At 35.6% G+C, this 21677-nt stretch overlaps 1 protein-coding gene across 1 annotated transcript in view; it reads right to left on the reverse strand.

The window, feature by feature from the left end:
* The window catches only part of LOC135220749 (phorbol ester/diacylglycerol-binding protein unc-13-like), a 1290517-nt gene that overhangs the window by 151160 nt on the left and 1117680 nt on the right, over positions 1 to 21677 (reverse strand). Inside the window, 2 exon segments of the mRNA XM_064258201.1 lie at positions 3801 to 3815; positions 7318 to 7358. Coding sequence (XP_064114271.1) covers positions 3801 to 3815; positions 7318 to 7358 — 56 coding nt within the window.

Raw genomic sequence — 21677 nt, forward strand, 5'->3', positions numbered from 1 at the left:
GAGAGAGAGAGAGAGAGAGAGAGAGAGAGAGAGAGAGAGAGAGAGAAATGGAAGTACAGGTAGTATAAAAATAAGAATAAAATTGAAATTCATGGAACTGTAGTGGAAGTAGTAGGAGAAGACGAAGAAGGAGGAGGAGTAGGAGGAGGAGGAGCTAGAGTTGGAGTAGATGAAGAAGAAAAATAAGGAGGAGGCGAGAGAGGAGGAGGGGGAGGAGGAGGAGAGAGGAGTTGGAGAGGATGAAGAAGTAAGGAGGAGGAGGAGGAGGAGGAGGAGGAGGAGGAGGAGGAGGAGCTAGAGTTGGAGTAGGAAGAGGAGGAGGAGTAGTGAGTGAAATCAAGCAGAAGAAAAGGTCCCCTACCCTCTCGTCCCTGAATTCACTGTAACCTACGAGATCTACTATTTATATAGCGACTAGTAAAGGTGGGGTATTGGCATGGAACAAAGGTAGGGGAGCTGTTATATATATGAGGGTATGAGGTGTCACGATGTCCATGATCAATTAACACACCACTGAGCCGTCTACGTTTCCCCAGCAATATATTGGGCTAGACAGCTGTTTAGTAAATAAAAAAAATCAAATAAAAACACCGTCACGGTTTTCTTTATTACAGCAGCAAAAAACATTCCCAATAAGAACTACTGCGCAACAGCCAACTGTCTAAGTTTTTAAAAGTACATGAACAACGTTCTCCTATCCCGGACCGGACGTCCAGACCGGGACAGAACCCAAAAGACCAAGACGCACGGGTCCATACGCCCCCCCTTCGGAACCAAAGATTCGGGAGAGGGCGGAGGTCTGGCGTTGGGGCAGTTGGGGTGTACCCGGTTTGGTCGCCAGTCACGAGGATGGGTAGCGGTGTAAGAGAACTACATAGACCAAAGATTTACGCACACTTTCCCCAACACCCAGACAAAAATAGATGGAAAAAAGTTGAAAAATATATTGGGGCGTCGAACCTTTGAGGATTAAGAAAGGCAGCTGTTCAGATTTTACAATAAGGGCTTTGCCATGCGAACATCAAGGGCTTATTCAGTCGTATATTACAGTATTCGGCAATGTCAAGAAGAGAGAGCTGTTTTCCTGCAGCACGATGTTTAAACAAGATTTCTTACACAAACTTTAATTGATTAATTAATATTTTCTTAAACAAATCAATATGTCTCATTTCATTACAGTCATTTCAACAACTAAGTAAAATTCGAATATGACTATCATTGCAGCAGAAAAATATTAAAACAGAAACACAAACATTCTTAACGACAATGACTGATACTAATATTTGGCTTATGTTGCTAAAAATGCTAAAAGCACTAACCAGGAATTCTGGCGAATTCTTCACATGGATTTCAGTATTCCTCTTTCTATCAGAAGCGATACAATATTAAAAAGCAATATTCCTTCATCTTTGAAATCAAGCACGATCTTCTCATCAGTATCAACGAGACAACATTGCGAGACGAATCGAGGCACGGATAAAATTTCACGCTACTTCAGTTAGAAATAAAAATATTTTAAAACGCAAAGGAAGAGTCATTCTCAATATATTTCTGAGTTCCATCAAATGCTGCATCTGAAAGTGGACATCTGCCCTCCTCAGGGCTCCCCAAAGGTTCAGCCTCATCTTCAAAATAGAACCGGGTTTTACGGGGAAACGACTTCTTACATTTAAAAGGCCAGATTTAAGGGCGTAGTGCCGAAGCGTAGCTTGTGGGAAATTAAATAAAACACATAAAAAGAAAATTTAAAGGAAAAAAAGGAAAAGTTATTGAACACGTCTTTGAATCAGTCTCCGAATTCAAAGGAGGATGTATGACTTCATTTTCTAACAGAGCTATTTTTTGGTGATTTAAGTCTACTGGGATTTATGTCTAGTTCTTCTTCTTTCGGCTTCCTTTACAAAGCTCTCTAAACACGTTTAGGTCTTATTGTCTTTTAAGCTAACGTCTAATTCTTTTTATCTACTTTATACACTAGTTGCTCAAATCGTCTATGACCTTTACACGAGCCACATTGAAATATATAATTCATGAAGTAATTATGGAAGCAAATAAAGTCGGTGGAAAGATGAACAGGACTCAAACATTATGGTTTGAACTTATTACAATCAGAAGCAAAAGCTCAAAAGAAAAATAAGCACCAAAAACACTCAAAAGGAAAAAGGGGAGAGAAACAGATTGGCGCACAAAAGGCCCAAGAAAAGACAGAAAAGGAATAGAGGAATTTCTCCTATGTCACAAAATAATCTTTTTCCAGTTCTAATCCATTTGTCTCAATAATACTGAAAACTGTATCTTTCCCTTGTGTAGTGGGGAAGCGAAACTGACTTAAAAATAAAAATTTAATAAAATTAAATGGAGGCAAACATATACCAGAATTATTTTGTAAAAATGTTGATTAAAAAAGGAAATTAAAAGATTTATGAATGTCAGAATTAAAAAAAAACTAAATTCAAACCTACGATTCTTTGTAAACAATTCTAAATTGTATAAGAAACACTATGGAGTAAATTTTCTTCAGCAATATACCACTAAAATCATCAAAATACTACAAATACAAAATATTACCAGGACACGGAAAATCACATGTAAATTATGACCTCTAGGAAAATACAATGACTCTAAGATCTTTATCTTAGCAAATAACTGTGAATAAAATCATTTGGAATTCAGTGCATGGACAAATAAAAGTAATAACATTAATGGAAGAACAGGAACAAAGTCAATCAATTTCATAATTGGAAAGCGATTTATGTGATTATGGACGACAACAAAATGGATAAATGTCATAACAAACTCGAATAAAACTGACAAATAAAATCCCACTCACTGACGGTAAGTTTTTTTGGAGAAGTTATTCAGTTATTTTCATCATCTATGGAAATTTTGACGATAACAACTCACGGCCCTTTTTAACTTAAAAAAAAAAAAATACATATTGTTGCGTACTGAATTTGATATAAAGCACCTTCCAAAACATGAAAAATGTCACTTGAAACAGCTAATGAAAAGTAATTAGTAGCTTCAGTAACATAATAAACTAATGTCTTCCGTAATATATCACAATTACTGATCAAGGAAGAAAAAATATAATTGTGTTTGTGTTTCCAAAGAATTTTACAAAGCAAAGGAAATCTAAATACAAAATTAAAAAAAATGTAGTCAGGATTCACATTTAAATTACACTGAAGGGAGAAATACCTGTTTGAATATTTCATCAATACACTAATCCTACAGTTACTAATTCTTCTACATCCTATGACTGAATAAAATAAGCACTATATATACACCAATTAGGGTAACGGGATAGTTTACCGGACTATAGAAGAATGTGGCTTATGTTTACTTTATAATGGTCAAAGTCATTCTCTGAAAGTCGGATTAGTCTTTTGCCAAAAAATGTCTCTTTCCTCTCTTGTAATGAAAGAAACGCTACATATAAAACACAGAAATCTGTCAAGTAACACGAATCACTGAGTGATGGATGTAGTATAGAGTATAAATAGCAATAACAGAGATAAATCCGACGAGGAACAGAACAGTCAACGGAAGAACATATTCCAGGTACAAGAGGAAAATAAATACATCAAGAGTCATGAACAATAACAGGAATAATAATAAATGACAATAACAATAATGAATAATAAGATATGGTAAATATCAGCAGGAAGGGGAAAAACGGGCTGTGAAGGGTTAAGGGTTAAAAAAATTGCTGGTATGCTACGCTTCGGCGAGTGTGTGATGTTGTTGTTTTTTTTTTTTTTTCTCGTGCGTGGAACCACCACCGTTAATCTACCCACCTGGCAAGGATGACCCTTGTATGGGAACGCAGACAGTCATATAAAAGAACAAGAATGAGCATGTAGGAGAATATAATAAGTATATAATAAAAACACACACACAGCAACAGCCGAGAATAATAATAATAATAATAATAATAATAATGATAATAATAATAATAATAATAAAATTACAGGGAAATAATCCTACTAAAACTGTTATAAAACCAAATAATAATAATAACAATAATATTGATAATACTAGTCAGAAGTACAGGAGTGGAGAAAGAGAGAGTGAGCGAGAGAGAGAGGAGAGAGAGAGACTGACACACAGGCATTATTTTTTATCAATCAATATATACAGGTGATCTCAAACACACTACCGCCAAGTGTAAAATCAAAAGAGAGATGTGACTGGATATTCGGGTGGAGAAAAGGGAATAATACAATCACTTTAAATATATATATATATATATATATATATATATATATATATATTTATATATATATATATATATATATATATATATATATATATATATATATATATATATATATATATATATATATATATATATATAGACATTCTCAGATGGTAGACAGAAAGTGATAAGTGATAGGCTTCAAGGTCAATGGTGAAAAAAGAGCATCTCTCAAGGAATGAAATAAGGCAATAAGTATTTACAATAAAAAATAACATAAAATAACCAGTTAATTTAAAACAAATTAGCAATGCGTTTATGCATGAGTGAGAGTGGACATAAACCTGTACAGTAATATATATATATATATATTATATATATATATATATATATATATATATATATATATATATATATATATACATATACACATACATAATACAATATATGCACAGATTTATGTATGTATACACACACATAAACACGAAAAACTAAGTTGAAAGCTACAATTACAAAATAGAAAGCAATCTCAAAGAAAAAAAATCAAATGAAAAGGATATGCTTTCTATATTAGAGGATCTAATAACACTTGACTTATGTAGCATAGGAATATAAAATATATACAAGACACTTTAACCTATAGTATAGGATGCTATGGCTATAGACATAAATTTGATGCACATATATAAAATATAAAGATAATATATATATAGAAAGAAGTATATGATATACATACACAGATCATTATATAGGGGCTTGTATATGTAATCTTATTTATCTGCATATATAATTAAACATATACTGTACAAAACAAGCACGATGGAGATTGACGGCTGATTTACTTTAAAGGGCATATTGACTGACTTGTTTAATAAATTATTTCTTCTACTTCCATTAGATTTAACAGTGGTATACATGAATGTTTGTAGAGGCATATATACACACATGGCACGTGAAATGTGATACTTAACATTATATATATACATATACTACTATTATATATGTTGTATATATATAAACAAATCAACGTACGTAGCGTAATGCATCATATATATATATATATATATATATATATATATATATATATATATATTATATATATATATATATATAAACATAATGAAAGTTGTGAATGCGGATAGCAGCAAAATCTGTCAACCTTTTTACCTCATAGGGGATTTTCATAGGTAGAGTTTCTCTAGAAATATTTCATGAAAGAGGCTCTTCAGATATTTATGAATGGTGAGATTAGAAGTGAAAAGGAATCATGTGTTTAATTATACGTGATCAGGCCACTAATTATGACTATAATTACATTATAATTAAACGATACGAATCTATCCACCAAAGCGTAACTTTAAAAGGTACAAAGCTTATAATACAAGTCTATCTGTATACTGTGCAGCTGCTATTTATGACTGTTGGTAGCACGTTCAGTATTTGTTTAACCTTACTTTCAATTTACAAGTGAAAATATATCATATATAAGACACTATTCACCTATAAATTAGTGCTTGTTTTCCGTAAATACATATTATATACTTCCATATATTTTATATATGTGTGGTAACATTAAGAAATGCATAAACAGTACTTATTTTAATAATGGGAGAAATGTTCATTAATCATTATAATGTCAAAAGTCCCTGTCTTAATAAAAATCTTTCCCATTAGCATTAGAAGAAATGGTGAAGATATGTTCTTTAATATCTGTGTAAATATTAGAGTATTTAAGGACATTCTGTTCTGTCTTGTGGTGTGAAGAAGCCATTACTTGAGTATGCGGTGCTCACGTGCCTTCACATACCCACACATGCATCAGTTTACACAGACATATGTCCAAACGGAAACCTGCAGGAAGCACACTCGCATGTATACGCACAGACACACGACTACTGCAAGAAAACAGGCATTTGAAGCTTGAAGGTGCATTGCAATTGCTATTTTTCGACATTATGTCTTTCATTAATTTCATGACATTTCGCGACTCTGAATTCTTAGTGAGCGTAAGCAGCCTACGTTTCCTTTGCCTCGCATACGAAGGATCCCTACATTAAGCATTTTCATCTAAGTTCTGTTTACTATATACATTTCGATTTTACTTGAAAATGTCTCTTCTGTCATTATCAGCTTAGGAAATCATAACTGAAGCACCCACACAAACAAAAACGCATACCACTGAACATATAATTTCACCCTTTCATTCTTATGTACAAATCACAATGTCGTATACAAATAGACACATGCATGCGTGTGCATACTTCTTCATCAAAATTCCGCGTGGCTGAAAGCGGCCCGCTTGTGGGCGTGAGAACTCACAATTACGTATTCATGTGATCACAGGCAGAGCACAAAAGAAGCGATGGCTGGAGCCCAGTACATAGCCGTGGTCGCACTTCATGTGAGTGCTGTGTGTGAGTGTGAGTGTGTGTGTGCGTGTGTGTTTATGCAGTTAAGCATTGGAAGAACTGCCATGTGGAAGAAAAAGAGAATTACAGAGAAAGAGAGAGTACAAGAGGAAACGAGGCAGGACACGCATCTTGTTCCCACCACAGGCAGAGATAATCACGTACACTCAAAGAAGAGAAAGATCTGTATAAGAGCATAATAAGATTTGATGGTCCTACTGTATTCATACCTATCACATATACATATATAATATATATATGTATATATAACACACATATATATAACATATATAATATATATATATATAGATATTATATAATATATAATATATATTATAATATATATATACATATAAATATATATAATATAATTATTATCTCTATATATATATATATTATATTATATATATATATATATAAATATATATATATATATATATTTGTGTGTGGATCAATCAGAAAATCTGCATAAAATCTCTGAGAAGACACAAAGTAAATAATATTACAACATTCTAATGATGCTGAATTCAATCATAAAAAAAGAAATATCCAAATTTGAAGAACTCAAGTCATAACTTCCGATTACAAAATGCAGCAACACACAGAGATGAGAAATTCCGAAAGATACAATCTATTCTGATACATTAACGTGTGATGAAAACAACGTCACTGAGAGGGAAATCAAAAAGGTTCTAGGGAACTACTTACATGAGCTTGCTGACGACGCCATCAAGTCCACCTCGATCTTGCTGTAAATGGAAAAGAAAAGTCAAAAGATTATTATACATCTCAGCACTCCACTCACTACACAGTATGTATGCAGTCACGTTTATATGATGCATTATAGCATTTGATTTACGTAGTCATATCAACAACACTGTATAACAGTCCTTTAACAAAGGAGTAAAGGATGCATTTGGTTCGCGCATGTTATCTATTCTACTAACATTGCGTTCACGTGTACCTATTTTACAAACACTTGGTTCATGTGTACTATCTGTTTTATAAACATTGGGTTCATGTGTATTACCTGATTTTTAAAAATTGCGTTCATGTTTCCTTTTGAGATTTTATAGGTACAGGCACATTGTCACTATCAATCACTATAAGTCTCTATAAAACAAAAATATAAACCCATTTCTCAAAACACGAATTGAATACATTTGTATATACAGAGTTTTCGAGAATTATTAGACTTTTAACTATCAGTTTAACTTTCTTTTACGCTTCAATCTCTTGAGCCGCGCCTCGTTTGTTCATAACAACAACAACAATAATAATAATTATCAATGATAAAAAATATTATTAACTCCACCTGCTAACAGACATATTCGGCGCGCAACATTTAAAGCGCCCAAATAAATAAATAAAATAAAATAAAATTAAATAAAACAAAATAAACTTGGTGTTGAACGAGTGTTGGATGGATAGGCTCCAATAAACAGAGGACCGCATGTTGCAACATAAACATATCACAGAACGGTACCCAAGAAAGATAAAGAAGAAGAAGTAGGGAACTAATCTCCTTATATACGGAAACTCAAGGCCGATAAGGGGAGATTAGCAACGATCGGAAACTGCTTTCTTTTTGTTATTACTTAGTTTTATTTAGTCTGTCCTTGGTTATCTTTTCTCTAAAAGGTATACCCTATTCACCCTTTATATATTTTCATAAGCCTGACCCACGGAATGTTTTTATGAATCTCAGTCCTGGGTGGCTGGACAAGACACAAAGCATAAAAACCAGAGAATCTCTCCTAAAATAAAAGCAACTGTTGGACTTGAACATTATATGTGAAAGAGTTTATAACAGAATTTTAATTAAAAGGTCTGTCATATAGGGGCAAAAACGCAAGAGCTAGTGATGTTATTAAAAGCAATATCTGGAGGAACCGAGCATTCAATTATGTCAATACGAAAAATAAACACGAATCAATGAACACTGATATTTTTCATGGCTATCAGAAGGGTATGTCTTGAAAAGTTGTCAGACTACGATGCACAAAAGCACTGTACCCTGTTATACATAAGATTTCAACTGTTCTGCATCTATGAACTGCAGATCAACATAGAAAAAAAAAAGAATAGAACTATGCGAGGGAGATTATGTCAGAGAAAAAGTCCAGAAAAGAAAAAAGTTAGGAAGAGGAGGCTGGTGAACATCATCATCAGAAGAATTTCGCTTTCCTCCTCAGGTGACTGAGAGGAAGAGGAGGCCTGAGAAAGGTCACGGATGAATAAAAGAAGGAGGTAAGAGGAAAGAGATAAAGCAGAGCGCAGTATCATCTCTAATATAATGTACGGGATAATGTATCTGCCGTGTCGTCACTACAAAAGTTAGCAGTTACTTCAAAACCTGAAATCTAGATGCCGGAGAGGGAGCCCTCGCTGAAGAAGGATTGGTAAGTGCTCTAAAAATACCATGAGAATTTTGATCTTAATCAAGACTTTCCTCAGTTTCTGCGGAGAAAATACAGAAGTCAGTCTGAGAAATCTGCAGCTTCGAACAAGACTACGAATTTAAAGGGACGACAGATAGCCAGAATAAGAGAGCAACCCCCTTTACGAAAAAAACAAGAACACGAGCATAGCTGAATAACTGATAAAAGTACTTTCACTATGAGAGAGAGAGAGAAGAGAGAGAGAGAGAGAGAGAGAGAGAGAGAGAGAGAGAAAATCCAATTTCTCCCTGTAAGTTATACAGGGAGAATTGGATTCGATCATCAGACCATAATTATCAATGACGGCTCATGCTCTCTGCAGACACGAGAAACAGATATGACAGGAAAATACTAAATATGAATATGAATCGTTCTAGGTTACAAAAAAAGACAGAAAGATGGCTTCACAAGAGGGAGAGGCAATCACAATTTCATCAGATCGAAGGGATACTGATCCGAATGCTAAACAGAATAAGGTACCTGAGAGAGACGGAGTTAAATCTTTTACAAAGTCTAGTTAGAAAAGGTTCCCTTGAATTCCGGGAGGTCCCAAACGGGGGAACAACGAGAGATTCCTCGCTAGCTCGATATGCTTTCTGTCTTCCTTACAGTATAGCTTAAGGGCAGGCACGGCACGGTCGCACGAAGATTTGAATGGGCGAAAGAAAAGGTGGGTAAAAAATACGTAGCATATTCAGAGTAACCCTATCCTTGCCACTAGACGTAATTCCAAGAACGGCGCACGTACGCTGGAAACGGGAGAATTGTTCCTTTACAAAATTATGATTAAAATTTTGTGATCATTATTCCTTTAGAAAATTATGATTAACGCTTTGTGATGTTTTGTCCACACGACTCACAATTAAGACGATTTCAGGGAAATAAAATTATGTGACAATAACAACTCAAAGATGAAGAGTGACAATAACAACTCAAAGATGAAGAGAAAAAGAAGAATAGCGGTTATCCCAGACCCCAAAAGAAGGGTTTACTGTGAATAACAAACGCGAAATAACGTCATCAAAGACCAAAAACCTACCGATCTCCGTTACAGAACACAAAATTAACCTTGCCTAAAAATCTCTAGGCATTTTCCGTAACTATTATTTCGTCTGCGAGCGTTTAAGACCAGAAATCATACATCTTATACAAAAGAACATGTAGTTTCAAGTACTTGAACCTTCTACATAATCTAGGATTACAATCTTCCTGGAAGCATGCGAGTGCCACTCAAGCATTTCTCTGCGTCACGCGCATAGCATACAAGGAGAAAGGCACTTCTTGAATTATTTCTTCTTTATTACAGTCATCTACACCTACAGCTGTCCAACCCATACCTTACAACACCCTCCGCCTCTTCCCAGCGCCAAAATGAACATCCTTCTCTACTATAACAAAACTACATTCGGTGCTAACATCCAAGAAATTTGTTTCTGTTGTCCATGCTTCTAGCATCCAATTGGAAAGTCGGGTGCTCTGAATATGGGCATTTGATATTTGAATACCGTGTATACACACACACACACACACACACACACACACATATATATATATATATATATACATATAATTATATATATATATATATATATATATATATATATATATATATATATATATATATATATAAACAGGTAAATACATAAATTAACTCTGGATAGGTTTGCGATCGCTGAACACATTGTTCAAAAAAATCTATTCATTAATTTACGGGGTCTACAAGAAGAGCCTAAATTTACGACTTCTCCAGGAGCAAGAGCCCGTGCCAGAACAAGGCTAGGTTCATCTTAAACAGTAAAGAGTCTAAATTACCAGATCAGGCAGTTCGCACTTGCCATGACCATGGCGGCCCCCCTCTTTTTTTCGAAGTCCGGTGGGATGTACAACCAAAAAACAGAAATCAAGAGAGAGGTAGATATTACCTGAGTAGGTATGAAGAACCAAGAGAACAGTCTAGAGAGAGAGAGAGAGAGAGAGAGAGAGAGAGAGAGAGAGAGAGAGAGAGAAAGCAACTACTTGAATCAAGCCCCACATCTCGATCGTTAATTAATGAGGGACTTCACAAAGTTTATGTAAATAAAGTACAAAAATGTATGTGCGATTTATCCATTTCAATGCAAAAGACTATCATCAGCCATCAATAACTTCAAACTGTTTCGAAGTGAATGATTTTTAAAAAGCTACCAAGCAACATTATATCTGACGTATCAAAATCTTGCCCAAGATTTATCATACATGTGGAATCTTGGACTGACGATCGGAGCGCTTCAGTGAGGAAGTAGAAACAACATTAATTCTAATAACAATAAATAAATAGTTATCTAAAATCATAACTGTCACCATAAAAGTTAAGGGAAAAAAGGTAGCATTCCTTATTTTATAGTTTTCCAGTAGATGGCGACATTTCCTTCTCATTTACTAGAATAAACGTTTCACTTGTTCCGTATTTATAAATCTATTTCCCCAAACTCATCGACTTTTCATTTCTGTGCTCAAGACATTTCCAAGCTGCTTCGACTATCCTTTACGGCTGAGTCGGCAACAAATCATTTTTCGACCGGATATCCCTCCCGTTCTATCTCCCCAGAGAAAAGCCAGTCAACCACGACTAATAAGATATTTTCTTACCGGATTACACGTCATGTAACCATAAATTAGAGCGTAAATCTTGACCGCCACCCACTGCACCTAGAACCTCTCCCATAAATTCCAGGATGAAATGTTATTTGATAAGGATTTCGCCCTAAGCAGCAGCATTAAATCACTGTCTTCCTTGATCCATTAGGATTGGTTTCGCTGTGGATTTCCTAAGCTATAAAGTTGCATTTTGCGATCCGTACGGGATGAATCAGGTGTGGGGACTGGGAGGGAGGAGGGGTAGTCTCTGAGGGGTCCCTGGGGATGGGGTGGGGCCGGGTGGTGAAAACATGATAGGGGGATGGAAAACTACCTCATCTCCATTTAAGTATAAGTCTGAATAATGCGTTTGTATGAAATTTATCTTTAATATTTAATAACGCCTGTACACGTAGAAAAAAATTGAACTCTGCGGCCATAAAAGATAAAACACGCTCACGCACACAAACTTACTGAGAGAGAGAGAGAGAGAGAGAGAGACTTCCTTCACCGTCACCCAAATCACCTCGTCACCATTACCAAACTTGAATGACGATAAATTGATGACGAAAAGAGAGAGAGAGAGAGAGAGAGAGAGAGAGAGAGAGAGAGAGAGAGAGAGAGAGAGAGAGACGTTCGCCTCCAAAACTCGAAACACAAAAGCAGTAGCCAACAAAACTCTCGACGCAGGAACAATGCTCGAGTGAAATTCAACAAAGGCAGTCGGTCCACAATGTTTCCCATTCTGGATATTACGTGTATTCGGTTGTTGACCATGAAGAGGATTAAGGTGGGATAATAATGAACAAGGACCAAGAAAAGACGGACCTCGACCATTTTGGGGCAATATCTTACCTGAAGCAGTTTGCAAAGACATCATGTTCGAAAAGGGACGGTTTAAGCGGCCGTCAAAGGAGAGTGGTACGTTATAAGTTTTAAATTAATCTATTAATAATACCAATCACGTGTTAAATCACAACTTGGACCATTTCCTAGCTCTCTTCTCCTTCTTGAGATGATTTTTTTTTTCACTTTCAAAGCAGCTCCATTTCCTAAACTGCTTCCATAAGAATATTGTTGCTCTCTCTCTCTCTCTCTCTCTCTCTCTCTCTCTCTCTCTCCCAAACACACACCGAGGCAGCAGACTTTATGAGAAAGACGCTCTCTCTCTCGATCTACTCTCTCTCTCTCTCTCTCACATCCAAACACACACACTCACACACACACACACACACCGAGGCAGCAGACTTTATGAGAAAGACGCCTTCCTTCGGTTTATCTACCACACTGTTCGGATCAATCGAAGAAAGAGTCGCTCCTGCAACATGTTTCCTGTTACAACGGGAGTTTCGCCTGGGGGCAACATAAAAGTGAGTTCACAATTCGTTTCAAGACAATACGACAATTTTTCACTTCAGGCTACATAAATACGACCCATACGTATCTTATACATTTTAATCTTAAGCCGCTTTTCCACGAAAGGCGTAGTTGCAGAGGGAGAATACACCACAGACACCATCAGATTTATATCTCAATTGGTGAACCGTGGATGAACCAGCTGTGCTGAAAACTATTATACCATTAGCCGCGTTGTATACTGACACACTGGGATATCAGTAAGGTGTGAAACACCTTCACAAAAACTGCAACATTTGCCGTTATTAAATATAAGCAAACCCGTGCTTCATGGATTGTAAGGTCCTTTAATTCCAACACCTTTTTTATTCCATCTACCAAGTACTTCTTCAAATAATAACCATCGAATGAAACGCTGTAATCTATAACCCACACCCCTCCTTTCTATCCTCGTTATTTACCACTTCTTCCACATTTCTCCTCATTTCTTGCCTTTTCAGTTTCCCTTGCACCGCATATACTACATAAACAAATCCCCTTGTTAGCTTCATTTTTTCAGTTATTCGTATTCAGCATCCACTCGTCACTTACTACAAGGGGATACTTGGCTTAACAATCGCTTTAAACATTTCACCCTTGGCTGCCACAGACAATCCCAGTCTCCGCTCAATCTTTTGCAAACCCCCTTTACCTTCCCTGTCTTTCATCTAATCTGCCACTCACAGATTCTTGAACTATACTCTCAGCAATTACACTGACTTCCAAAAACCAATACAAAACAACTGCTCGAAGTCTGCTATCGTCAATATGAATAGCCACCACTTTACCTCCCTTGTTTCCGTTTGCAATCATAATCTTACCATTGAAAAAGAAACCCACAAAATCATTTTGTAACTTGTTTACTTCAAAGTATTTACATTAATACTTAGAAGTAAACAAGTTACAAAGTGATTTTGTGGGTTTCTTTTTCAATCTTCAGAAGAAAACTGAAAGAAGTTTTTGTTTGGTTAATCTTACCATTTTTTAAATTTGCTAGTAACCCTCTCCACTTTGTTAAAGCACTCGAAACACTGCCACGAGTATCTGCAGCTTATCCTCACTGTCCCTAGACAATTCAGTATTTCCTATGAAATCAATTTTACTTTGCCGACATTCTTGACATCACTCTTCATGTCAGTCAACTTTTCATAAACCAAATTGCTCTCTCTCTCTAGATATGATTTTCCTCCTCGATAAAGGTTCCCTTTCATACCGACAGCTAAGTCGTTCTTTACATATCATTTCTATCTAATCGGATATTTATTCCTCTTCAATAGAGCGGGGTTTCAAAACAACTTACTCTAAAAATCCCCAGAGTCTACACGAACATAAAAACGGCAGACTCAGAATTCACGTATATTCAGATTTCTCAGGAATTGCTCTCGAGTGTCACTCTCGAGTCATTGAAAATGTTTTGCACTTTATCTCACTTGAAATGGCACTTTTCCTGTAAATAATATGTGAATGAGTAAACAAATGTACTTTACAGGAAAATAAATAAGAGACCCCCAAAATGAACAAAAAATGAATAAAAACATGAATATAATACATATACCAGAATAAGATACCAACAGAAAATGGGAATAGTGACGACAAAATAAATGACAATACAGTACAAACAGAAAGCAAGAGAAAAGACAACCTAAATGACACAGCATTACAAGAATTATCTGCAGATACAAGAATGAAGATGAGATATGAACACTGACAACACAAGTGGTCAAAAGCAGAAACACGACAACATCCGCGAATAATAAGAAAAAAGCACAATAAGAGAAAAATTACGAAACAATGAGATTAAGGAAGGCGGAAATATGAAATCTATTGAACAACGGAGAAGAGGATTCTGTTCACAGTCAAAGATGAAGAGGAGAAAAACCAGGCAAATCATACACAAATACAAGCGCAAACAGCAAATGAAAAACAAAGGAGAAAAGAAAAAAGGGGAACGATAATGCAATAACCACAAAACACAAAAAAATTGCTGATGATAATCTCCTGAAGAACCTAATCTAATGATGGCTTTGGGAATGATTCTTCCGGGGAGGCTGCTTCAAGGTTACTATATCAGAATTGAGAGAGAGAGAGAGAGAGAGAGAGAGAGAGAGAGAGAGAGAGAGAGAGTATGGTTCTCGGGAGATATGTGGGTAAATGGATAGTCAAAGAGATTGTAGTCCTTGAGAGAGAGAGAGAGAGAGAGAGAGAGAGAGAGAGAGAGAGAGAGAGAGAGTGAGAGAGAGAATGAAAAGTCAATGCTGATGTAAAATGCAAAGGTCACTTCGTAACTCCACCGTACCTGGCCACTATTTACGATGAAAAAGGAGAGAGGGAGAGAGGAAGCGGGATGGGGAGATGAGGTAAGGTTTGGGGGGTAGTGAAAGAAAGCGACTAGAAGGGGGAAGCGAATGAGGAATAACAGCTCTTCCTTGGTAAATGTCATGGTGAGACATGACCTATTCTCGTTTGTTAAAATGTCACGTCTGCGTAGAAAATCAATGGCACACGAAGCACAAGGAGCGTAAAAGAAAACGAAAGAGGTTAATTATCATGATTCATCAGTACATAATTCATCATAAATCTTCACTGTGTATTCGGGGTCGTCATAAATCATCGAAACATGACTATACCCAGGAGTCAGATTATATCGCGAAGAAAGGCGACAAAATCTATCTTAATTGTTCCACTTCTTGCTAATCCTAAAGTATTGTTTTACCAAAAGTAGTGGCACTAAAATTTCGTCTGAAATGAATGAAAAACGTTACGATTTTAAGTACTGGGAAATTTTGCATGGATCCTATATAAATATTTATATATAAATGTATACATAAATATTTACTTATAAAACTTCTTTCCTTAAGGTTGTGAGTGGTGTTTATACGTGAATTAAGAAATACCACAGGTGAAGAAACTAAGTTTGAAAGATGAATCGTGTCAATTCAAAGCGGACTCTACCATGTTTGGCGCTACTGCAGCAGACTGAGGAGAGGAAGCGAGGGAAGGTGAAAAAAAGTTCCAGAATAATGAAAGGAAATTCTGCTGAACCTTGACAGGTATGGAAATAATCTCAGGTGATCAATTATACAATTTTATCATTGCCGAATAAGACCATCCCCCCCAAAAAAAAAAAAAAAAAAAAAAAAAAAAAAAAAAAAAAAAAAAAAAAAAAAAAAAAAAAAAAAAAAAAAAAAAAAAAAAAAAAAACTAAAAACGCTGGCAGACCAAACAGAATTTTTAGTTCTGATTTTCCGCTAATAAACTAGACTATCGAATGAAACGGATTCCTGGTCTTCCGTTTCTTTCCCAAATGTCATTAACGAGCGGAGTTTGCAATCGTTTTCAATCCTATTTGCGATCTCCTCAATGGAGGACTTGCGTCAACCGATCAATACGCCTCTCTGGAGGTGGGAGTGAAGTAAAATACAAAAGAGAACGAGGTAGTAGATTGATAGAATGAAGAGAGGAGAATAAGAGAGTCGTAAGCAGAGATATAACGCGAAGACATAAGAGAAGGAGAAAGAAATACACCGATGGGAATCAGTGACAGGAAAGGAAATGATTGGAAATAACTGATGTGCAGATGTGGACAATACCGTTAAAGGCAAAGAAAGATGTGAAGTAATACAGAAAGGGTATAAATGAAATAATGCATGGTGATAAGGATAAAGATACAATGAGAACGAAGCAGTACCTGGAGATAAGGATGAACTCATTCACACGGCGACAAAATCATGACTACCAAAGTGTATCACTTACGAGTATGAGGAGTAAATAACATACAATGTTAAGATGGGAATCTACCTCATTACACAAGCAGATATGAGAACGCAGCAATACATGGAAGAAGGAATCAAATAGCCTTCAGATATGAAAACGAGGTATCAAAGAAATAAAACTGGGGCAATGATCGGCGATGAGAGAGAGAGAGAGAGAGAGAGAGAGAGAGAGAGAGAGAGAGAGAGAGAGAGAGAGAGAGAGAGTCAATAATAAAAATGAGTTCCAAGGACTCATCTCAGTTTTCATATCGGCTTTAGGAGGGATTTATTTGCCACTGCAAAAATGATAGCCATTTTAACGGGGCATGAAAGCCATCGTATTTCAAGTCATGATATCTCTCTTTAGGCAGATTTGTTGTTATAATCAACAGATAATGACGGCGGCATACGAGTACTGAGAATTGTTTTGCTTCAATTTTTCGCCGATAAGCATGTTACCGTTTATCAAAACTGATTCGACGCTTAATAAACTACAACATATTGTATTATCAATAAACTACAACATATTGTATCATCAAATAAACAAAACAATTACCGTTCATTAAAATTGATTTCACACTTAATACACTAAAACATACTGTATAATAAAAAACCAATCACATAACTACTACAATGATATAAAAAAAGATGATCATCATCACCAAAGATCAGAAGGACTCAAGCGATGGACACAGCCGGACGTGACGATTTTCACTGAAGTGGAAAAATGAGATCCTATAATTTAGGTTTCGCCTGCAAAGTGGAAAAGCCAGATTTATTCTTGAATGCAAGGCAATGCATATGTTGTCAGTCTACGTCCGTTTCGTTAATTTATTAATAGGCGGAACAACGAGCTTATTACATGTTAGAAGTCTAATATAAATGAACATTTATGACTACTAATGACTTACTAGCGTCTACTTCTCAGCTTTAGATAAAAGAATACACGAGTGATTAATTTATATTATAAAACTGTTCAACAGTAAAATAGCGTAAAATAAACTGATATTTACTTGTTATTTTTGGCCCATCTGCGTTCGTTCCGTTTCATACGCCCTAAAGCATTATTACCTTCTCTTACTATCCGTCTTCAATGACACCCTCAGTTCACAGTCATGCAAAAGAGGGCAATAAGGACCAAGTTCTAGAATGAGTCATACAAAATGTTGCCTCGGAAGAAAAGAATCAGAGTATTTACCATAGAAGAAATATAGGGTTGTGAAGAAATGCGGCGCTAACGTTACTAAGACAAACACCTAATATACACTTGGGATTAATAATGTCTCTTCGGTACCTTTATTAAAATCATTTTCGTCTGCTCGTCCTCAGCAGAAAACTTAAAAAATTGTTCTGAAATACTGTCTGTACCTTTTACACCCAATTAACTCAAGTTAACAAAGTTTTAATCACCAATCCTGAATAGCGATATACTCTTATCCACGGACAAGTTAACTTGACACTGCATCTGAATTATAGATAATAAAGATAATTAGAAAATTTGAAACTAAGTTCGTAACATCGTTTGAAAACGCCAAAGAACTAAGCTTGAAAGCACTAAATTATTAAGACTGAGAACACTGAAGAATTAAGCCTGAAAGACTTATGCGCATTTATTATTCACAATACCTGACACATTCACTACATCGCAGTTTCTCTAATGGATGATTTGCGTGGAAATTCCTGCGATGGTTCAAGGTCACCATGTCACTTTTTTGAAACTGATGATTTGTTTTTACTCACAATAAGTCAATCCTTTTCAACGGTATTTGCAACAACTTAAATTAGAATAGCGCTCCTGACAGGGATAATATCCCATTCTTTAATATATACAAAATGCCAGAAATACACTGAAAGGTCATTGGAGTCATTAACAATACTGCAAGACTTCATTCTTAATGTGACTGGATAACTAACGTTTAATATTCCAATATTATTTTTTCGAATTAATAAGAAATTATCAATCCGAGGTATTATTGGTTCTTTGGACAAGCATTTTCCTTCTGCCTCCCCATGTGACTTTGGGATGCCTTATATATATATCTATATATATATATATATATATAGTATATATATATATATATATATATATATATATACATAAAATTCTGTACTCTACACTCTCTGGTCCAAACGAAAGACAAATTTCATTACAAAACTATTGCCGCGGCAAACACCTCCCCCTCCCCCCATCCACTTCCCTATGAGCTTCACCGGATGACTTAGTCAAAAATAAAGTTAATAATAAACCTCCTGGACTTCTACATTTTAATGTTGTGCCTCGGAAAAGAATTTCATTCTTCCCCTCCCTGTGAGCTTCATATTTTCCAAATGATTTTGTTTCAAGGCTATGGAATACCATCTGATTCTGATGTCCTTTGTGGAAAAAAAAAAACAGGCTTCCAAAAGTCCTGCTAATGAACTTCCTTTATCAAGTCTTCTCCCTGTGACCACGACCCAGTCCTACTGACCTCACCTCAGTGTCATGACACGACCTCTGGCTCTAATTTACCGAGGTATCCATTAAGAACAGTAATGTGCATCCGTTTGAGTTATGACCTTACGAATGTGTAACAGGTGGGCGTATACAGAGACAGGTGGACAGACGGAGCTATAAAAAACAGCAGAAAATTTAGCTTCCAGTGAGAGAGAGAGAGAGAGAGAGAGAGAGAGAGAGAGAGAGAGAGAGAGAGAGAGAGAGAGAGAGAGAGGTTTTCAAATATACGAAAATACTAACGAATACACACACACACACACACACATATATATATAATTTATATCCATATACTAGTATATCTGGAATAAACTATTTTTACTCATAAGGATTTGTATCAGAGAATAAGGAACAGTAAGACAGCTTCTGCTTCATTCATGCATATTCATTTTTTTTTACTTCTGTATCCAGGATGAACTTGTATCTTTTTCTTGAATTTACATTCACCAACCACACTTCAGTGTCGTAAAGGATAGTTACAGACAACAATCCCCTCTGTTCTTCCAAATCTTTTGTAAAACTCCTGTTAACAACTTCACTTCACTTATTCTGTGAATTTTCTCTTATCCTTCCATCAGCCATCTTTATCATTCTTCCCTACTTTCATTTACTTTTAAAACTCAGCTCTGACTAACATTCACTTTCAGCCTATTAACTTTTAACACTGAATCATCAGCGAAAGTGTGAACAAGTAGGAAGACAAACAAATGAACTAGGAAACAAAATGTAAAAGGGTACTATAATCGTGAAAAGAAATCAACAAAAACTCACACCAACCAAGCAAATGACTCCACGACTACAGGAAAAATAATGTCTCACCCCGATGAAGAGAAGGTAATAATGCTTTAGGGCGTATAAAACGGAACGAACGCAGATGGGCCAAAAATAACAAGTAAATATCAGTTTATTTTACGCTATTTTACTGTTGAACAGTTTTATAATATAAATTAATCACTCGTGTATTCTTTTATCTAAAGCTGAGAAGTAGACGCTAGTAAGTCATTAGTAGTCATAAGTGTTCATTTATATTAGACTTCTAACATGTAATAAGCTCGTTTATTATATATATATATATATATAATATATATATATATATATATATATATTCTGTACTCTACACTCTCTGGTCCAAACGAAAGACAAATTCATTACAAATATTGCCGCGGCAAACACCTCCCCTCCCCCCATCCACTTCCCTATGAGCTTCACCGGATGACTTAGTCAAAAATAAAGTTAATAATAAACCTCCTGGACTTCTACATTTTAATGTTGTGCCCCCCCCTCGGAAAAAGAATTTCATTCTTCCCCTCCTGTGAGCTTCATATTTTCCAAATTATTTTGTTTCAAGGCCATGGAATACCATCTGATTCTGATGTCTTTTTGTGGAAAAAAAAAAAAAAAAAAAAAAAAAAAAAAAAAAAAAAAAAAAACAGGCTTCCAAAAGTCCTGCTAATGAACTTCCTTTATTTCAAGTCTTCTCCCTGTGACCACGACCCAGTCTACTGACCTCACCTCAGTGTCATGACACGACCTCTGGCTCTAATTTACCGAGGTATCCATTAAGAACAGTAATGTGCATCCGTTTGAGTTATGATCTTACGAATGTGTAACAGGTGGGCGTATACAGAGACAGGTGGTGGACAGACGGAGCTATAAAATCACAGCAGAAAATTTTGCTTCCAGAGAGAGAGAGAGAGAGAGAGAGACAGAGAGAGAACAGAGAGAGGAGAGGGAGGAGAGGAGGTTTTCAAAATAATACGAACAAAATACTGGGACGAATACACACACACACACACACACACATATATATATATACATATATATATATATATATATATATATATATATATATATATATATATAAATAATTTATATCCATATACTAGTATATCTGCAATAAACTATTTTTACTCATAAGGATTTGTATCAGAGAATAAAGAAAAGAACAGTAAGACAGCTTCTGCTTCATTCATGCATATTCATTTTTTTTTTACTTCTGTATCCAGGATGAACTTGTATTTTTTTCTTGAATTTACATTCACCAAACACACTTCAATGTCGTAAAGGATAGTTACAGACAACAATCCCCCTATGTTCTTCCAAATCTTTTGTAAAAACTCCTGTTAACAACTTCACCTCACTTATTCTGTGGAATTTTCCTTATCCTTCCAATCAGCCATCTTATCATTCTTCCCTACTTTCATTTACTTTTAAACTCAGCTCTGACTAACATTCACTTTCAGCCTATTAACTTTTAACACTGAATCATCAGCGAAAGTGTGAACAAGTAGGAAGACACACAAACGAACTAGGAAACAAAATGTAAAATGGTACTATAATCGTGAAAAGAAATCAACAAACACTCACACCAAC

This window comes from Macrobrachium nipponense, chromosome 2 (genome assembly GCF_015104395.2).
Source record: "Macrobrachium nipponense isolate FS-2020 chromosome 2, ASM1510439v2, whole genome shotgun sequence".
NCBI lineage: Eukaryota > Metazoa > Arthropoda > Malacostraca > Decapoda > Palaemonidae > Macrobrachium > Macrobrachium nipponense.